The sequence below is a fragment of the Nematolebias whitei genome, chromosome 19, assembly GCF_014905685.2.
Source record: "Nematolebias whitei isolate Nwh7 chromosome 19, NemWhi1, whole genome shotgun sequence".
Taxonomy (NCBI): domain Eukaryota; kingdom Metazoa; phylum Chordata; class Actinopteri; order Cyprinodontiformes; family Rivulidae; genus Nematolebias; species Nematolebias whitei.
Window position 1 is genome coordinate 40,293,893 of NC_056516.1, and position 6,776 is coordinate 40,300,668.

Genomic DNA, 6,776 nt, shown 5'->3' on the forward strand with positions numbered 1-6,776 from the left:
AGATGTTGGATGCTGCAGATGTTGGATGCTGCAGATGTTGGATGCTGTCTATCATGGTGCACTAAGATTCATAACTGGCTGTAACTACCGTACCCACCACTGCACCCAGTATTCACTGGTTAACTGGTCACCATTAACTTCACACAGACTCTCCCACTGGTATATTTTCATCTTTAAATCACTTCCTGGTCTGCTGCCTTCATACATCTCCTCCTACATGTCTCTGTGTGAGTGCAGCTACAGCGTGCGCTCTCAGGACATTATTACCTGCAGTGTTCCCTCAGTGAGGACTGAACTAGACAAAAGGACCTTCTCCTACTCCGCTCCTGTTTCCTGGAATACCTTGTAAAAACATCTGAAGCTCTTGACCTTTGACCTCTCTAAGTGGCTTTAAAATTCTTTTGGACTCCTGGCAGGGACCAATGCAGACATGTTCCTGTTTTTAGTTTTCTACATTCGCCTTATAATCTAGCTGTTTGTTACTCTTCTTGCATCTTATTTGTATAAAAAATAATAAAATAAAAATATGTATGCCTTTTTTATAACTGTCCATTGTTGTCATCTTTCTTTGTTGAAATCAGGTCTCTCTTCTAAATGAGTCCTCGAGGGTCAGTGGGGTTTATCTGTCTAAATAAATGTTGAATGAATGACCCATTAGTCCATCATTGACTTGTTTCTATAGATAAACATTTTTTCTGCTTCGTCATTTTGTCCCGACTTCTGACCTTTGACCTCTGACCTCTGCTCTTCTTCTCCTTTGTTTTTCTGTTGCAGTGGTTCTGCTGAATTCAAAGGAGACTCAGGCAGAACTGGGCTGGACCTCCTACCCCCCCAACGGAGTAAGTTCCGTTTCCTTTTTCCATTTACTTCCTGTCCCTTTGTGAATCCGTACATACCTCCTCTCACAGCTCATCAATTCTAAGTAACGCAGGTCCAAATGAGCCATTCTGACCCACTCCAGCATGTTGCCTCAGATAAATAGTTACCTTCATGTGGATCAATATTGTTTGTGATAAGTTATAGCTCCAAGACAAATGGGCTTTTTAAAAGAATGACCCGGTACCACAACAGTTTCACACACCTCCCACCTGACCTCTACACACTCATATGTGTGTGAATGTGCGTGCGTGTTCTGATTCACCTTCCATCCTGACAGAAAACACTCAGAGAGCCCTGTTTGACCCACACTGTCCTCATCACCACCCAGAACTACTCATCACTGGCTGCTGGTTCTGTTTGTTTCAGGGACCAATTCCGAATCCAGAATCGAATGTTTTGGTCACTTTCGCACTATTTCAAATCATTGTGCTGCTAGGATGACTTATTTTTTATATGTTCTCTGTAGATAAGTCAGGAACATTGAGCTCCGCCCTCGTCCTGATACGTTCTCTGAGCTCCGCCTTCACATATAAAGGAGGCTTATTGAAAATGTTTGCTTGCTGTTCAAGCACCAGAGAACAGAAATATTACAGTCTGAGTTCTGTTCTTTAAGCTATGACTAATTCAGATTTGCATCACAAAAGAAGGGAAGTCAGGAGTGAAGGTGTTGAGATCCAAGCAGAACGCAAAGAAGATCTTGTTGGTTATCAATGATCAGCAGTGTGAGAACATCTCATCAGAAGAACTCATATATAAATATATATATATATATATATATATATATATAAATACTGTCACAAAGATCAAACCATCTCATGACATTGTCTGCTGCAGTTTTTACTGAAAATGTCTCCAAAGGCTTCAAACCGTTGAGTGCCAGCAGTTCAAACAGGTCAGGCAGGACCGCACCATGCTGAGTAGCTCCTGCAGCTATGTGCTGAGATGAAGAGCCTCTGCTGCTCGTTCATTTAAAACAGATCAGACTTAATGGTGACATCATTCATCTGGTTCTGGACTCGGGTCTCAGGGCAGCATCTGGATCAGGGATGTCCAGCATCTCTCTCCACAGCCACTTCTTCCAGCTCTTCTAAGAGAACTCTGAGGCGTTCTGTTATAGGCATCAGAACTATCTAAAATATCCTGATGCATGCTCAATAATCCAGGTAGAAAAATCCAAAAAAGTTCAATCTGGTCCTCTGGACATTCAAAAAAACACAAAACAAAACAAAGCAAAAAACTGTAGAAACGTTTCGTCTCTCATCCTGAGGACTTCCTCAGTCTGAGGTGCTGTTTTCAGCTCAGTCTCTTAAATAGCACCTTCTCAGAGTGGATCAACCAGTTTGCTGCTGACAACCAAAACCAGCTGCTCACATGCTCAAGAAGGACCATCAGCCTAACAATGGATTATTAGCACACTGATGGCTGTTTACTACTCACAGAGGGCTGAGTGATACTAGCAATCACAGCATTGTAAGAGGGGGACAGTTGAACCCAGAGGCTCCACCCCTGTTTAATGATGGACGGTTTCTTTTCACAAAGATGGCCTCCTTTACTCCTCTCTCAAACCATCGTTCCTCTCTATCCAGGATGTGAACATCTTCATCCCTGAACGAGTGACCTCTGGCCTGGAGATGAGTGTAGACCTCAGAGTCCTGGCCTGATGATGTTGCTCTTCTGTGCTGGTCCATCCTTTTGGCCAGTGGCTGTTTAGTTTCCCCGATGTAAGACTGATCACCCTCCTGACACTGAACAGCATACACAATATTACTCTGTTTGTGCCGGGGGACTGGATCTTTGGGATGAACCAGTCTTTATTGTATTTTGGGCTTTTAAACCCCAAAATACATTACGGCAAAGACTGGTTTTTCGAGGAAGCCTCGCCCTGGGTCACGCGGAAAACATTCCCGCGACACATGACGGCGGTTGAAAGGCGGACTGGTGACAGCCATACAAAACATGACGCATCACTTAAACGCACGTTCACTCCACGAACGTTACGTAGAGTGGCTAAAACATGCTTGCCGGTCAGATGGATGGACAAGGTGTTATGCAAATGGTTACAAGTTACAGTTTGCAACCCGACCCCCTCCATTCGGAGGAGTTATATAGACGGTTCTGTCATCACCAGACCAAATCTCATCCCTCAATGCAGAAGTCCAAGTGCTTCTGATAAAAGTAATCTCCAGGGTTCCCAATGGAGAGGAAAACACAGGGTTTTACTCACGTTACTTCCTGGTTCCCAAATGGATCGGAGGGATGAGACCGATTTTGGATCTGTCAGCTTTCAACAAGGCGATCATGGACAGACCGTTTTCACATGTTGACAACCAGACAGCTGTTGAACAACATCCAGAGAAACGCATACCGATCATCCCAACACAGAAAATTCCTGCGTTTTCTCCTTTCAGGGGATGAAGTATCAGTACAACGGGCTGCCGGTCGGGTATTCCCTCGCACCTCGTACGTTCTCAGTGTGTGGAGACAGCCCTGCATCCATTACACAGAGCAGAGATGAGAGTTTTGTTTTACCTGGACGACCTGCTGCGGCGGTCACGCTCCAGACAGGAAGCAGTGACCGCAGGCTCAGGTGTTGACATCACACCTGTCAAATCTGGGCTTCGCCATAAATTGGAAGAAAAGCTTGATTTTCCCGGCCCAGACAATTGTTTATCTGGGAGTGGAGTTAAATTCAACCACCATGAAGGCTTGTTTATCACAAATGAGAATCGACACTTTAAGAGACCAGCTCTGCCACGTAAGACCTGGCAGAGTGGTAACAGCTGTCCCTGTCATGAAGCTGTTAGGAATGATGTCATCAGCTCACACAGTGGTCCCGCTGGGTTTATTACACATGAGACGTCACCAGAGGTGGTTTGTGCGTCTGCGTGTGGATCCAGTAAAACAAAGAGACGGATGATCACTGTCCCTCCCTCCGTGAGGGCAGACCTCCGACACTGGGGAAACACCCTGGTTCTGTCGGAGGGAGCCCCCGTCAGCAGACCCACGTCACGTGTCAGTCTTCACGGACACGTCGCTGTCAGGCTGGGCGGGGACATGCCTATCTCAAGCAGTAGGGGCGCTGTGGCCCCATCACACATCAGCCCACATAAATGTTTTGGAGTGTCGCACGGTGCTGAATGTGATTCAGCACTTTGCTCCCGTGCTACAGAATCAACATGTGTTGATTCACACAGACAACAAGGTGACTGCTGCGTACATAAACCGACAGGGGGGTATGTGCTCAGCCCAGAAGTTACACATTGCGCAAAAGCTTCTGTGTTGGGCTCACCAAAATCTGCTCTCCATCAGAGCAGTTTACATACCCGGTGTTCTGAACAAAGGGGCAGATGTGATGTCCAGGGGCGGCCCACGTCACGGGGACTGGACTCTCCATCCAGACCTGATGACTTAGACGTGACAGAAATTTGGCAAAGCAGCTGTGGACCTGTTTGCGACACGAGAGAACGCTCAGTGTCAACTATGGTTTTCCCTGAGACCGCGAGACAAACCACCACTGGGGGTGGATGCATTTGCCCACAGCCCATGGCCCAAAACGCTTCTGCACACATTTCCTCCACCTCCTCTGATTTTACGGTTCCTGAACTGAGTTCAGGAGGAGGGATTGACAGCTCTCCTGGTGGCCCCCGAGTGCGTGAACACACCATGGTTCTCAGCCCTACAACGCCCGCTGTCGGGGCGCCTGTGGAAACTGCCATGAAGGGAGGACGCTCTCCTCCAGGCAGGAGGAGCGATCAGGAGTTACTCAGAAATAGGCCAGCACCTGTGGGTCCGGCCACTGAGCGGTTCCGCTTAGAGAGGATGGGTCTCCCACAGGATGTAGTGCGCACAATCCAGGATTCACGTGCTGCATCTACCACAGCTCTGTACACATCAAAGTGGACAGTTTTTCAGCGCTTGTGTATAGAGAAAGGTGTAGAGGCCACCTCATGTCCATTAGGCGGCGTGCTGTCTTTTCTACAACAGCTGATGGACAGGAAGTTGCCATTTCAGCACGATTAAAACGTACGCTGCAGCCATTTCTTCCTGCCATGAAGGGTTCGGAGACAGAACAGCTTTTAATCACCCGCTGATGAAGCGGTTTCTAAAAGGCATACAGAGACGTAGGCCTGTTTCACGCCCACTTGTGCCACAGTGGGATTTAACGCTGGTCCTGCGAGCCCTGATCAAAGCTCCATTTGAGCCTCTGGATCAGGTTCAAATTAAATTATTGTCTCTTAAAACAGCCCTGCTGCTGGCTTTAACATCCGCTAAGAGGGTGAGTGTTTCATCTGCTTTCTCTGTCGCTCCGTCATGTCTTAGAATTCAGGCTGACAGGCAGCTCAGCTGATTTAAGACCAAACCCAGCCTTTATGTCTAAAAACATCACGAGCTCTTTTAAATCAAGAGCGATATCGTTGGAGGGGGCCCCCCCCCCCCCCCCACAGATCAGAAGAAGAAGCATCTTGCCATCTTCTTTGTCCGGAGCGGGCGTTGACGTGTTACATAGTGCGCACGGCTGTAATGCGCCAAACTCAACATCTTTTTGTGCATTATAGAGATTCACCTGCAGGTCGCCGTTATCCATCCAGCGCTTGTCACACTGGCTGTGTGAGGCCATTTCTGAAGCCTACAGAGCATCAGATTTAGAGCCTCCTGTCAACCTCTAAGCACACTCGACCAGGGGTATCGCATCTTCGACTGCTCTGCATAATGGTATGACAATGCAGGACATTTGCACTGCGGCCGCATGGTCAGCACCCTGCTCATTCATTCGCTCTTATCTACGTGATGTGACGGTTCGTTCCATGACACATTCTGTCCTTAGTGCTCTAACAGAATGAATATTGTTGTTTTCATGGAACTCTGTTTAATTCACATCTGTCGGCATGCTTCAGAGTGTGAGATGTGTATCAGTCACAAGTTGTGTCTGTTATTTTGGTTCTATTGTCACTAATCAGTTCATGACTATTGTTACCAATCAGTTCATTTGATTAATAATCAGTCATTTGTTATTATTAATCTGTCTATACTGCTCAGCCATGAACGCATAGTTACACAACATGCGTCTATGCATGGCTCACATAATTACGCAATGCGTAATTACGTACATGGGAGCTGAGTGACAAGACGTTTTTTGGGCAAGCTTCTGCTTCATACGGTGTTCGAATGGACCCAGTGAGGTGAGGACCACATCTGCTTCGCCCTTAACCCACCAAGCGACAGCCTTAAAGGGCGAAGCCTATATGAAATAGAACGTTGGTTACGTACTGTAACCCCAGATTCTATGAGTATAAGCGTAGTCCTTTAAGCGTCGGGCCTCACTGGCTCCTAAATGGCTGAAGAAAAAGCTATTTTTGGGAGCCGATTTCCCGCTCTTAACGTAATTTATACGGACCGGGTAGGGCCCACACAGCAGGTGGGCGTGGACTAAATTTTTTCAGTGCAAATGCTCCGCATAACGGGATAAACCCACCAAGCGACAGCCTTAAAGGGCTACGCCTATATTCATAGAATCTGGGGTTACAGTACGTAACCAACGATTTCAACAAAGAAAGATGACAACAATGGACAACAGCGACAACAATAAACAGTTATAAAAAGTCATACTGTAGGTTTTTTTTTTTTTTAAGTGCTTAACAAAAAATATCACATCATCAAATAAAAAGTAGCAAGATATATTTACTGCACATGGAATAAAAATATAAAACAAAAACAATTAGAAACAATGAAATACTAAATCAGATCTGATGACCTTGTGTTAAATAGGAATAATAACAAAAGCATAAACAGAATCGGCATCAATGAAAAACTAGATCTAAATCCAATCCCCCTGTGTTAAATGTCAGTGAGTACAGATGTGTCAGTGAGTACAGATGTGTCAGTGAGTACAGATGTGT

The 6,776-nt window shown here is 46.1% G+C and overlaps 1 protein-coding gene across 1 annotated transcript in view; it reads left to right on the forward strand.

Moving 5' to 3' along the window:
• LOC119425556 (ephrin type-A receptor 7) overlaps positions 1–6,776 on the forward strand; it is a 106,660-nt gene that overhangs the window by 95,719 nt on the left and 4,165 nt on the right. Inside the window, exon 2 of the mRNA XM_037693083.1 lies at positions 775–839. Coding sequence (XP_037549011.1) covers positions 775–839 — 65 coding nt within the window. The remainder of the gene's footprint in view (positions 1–774; positions 840–6,776) is intronic.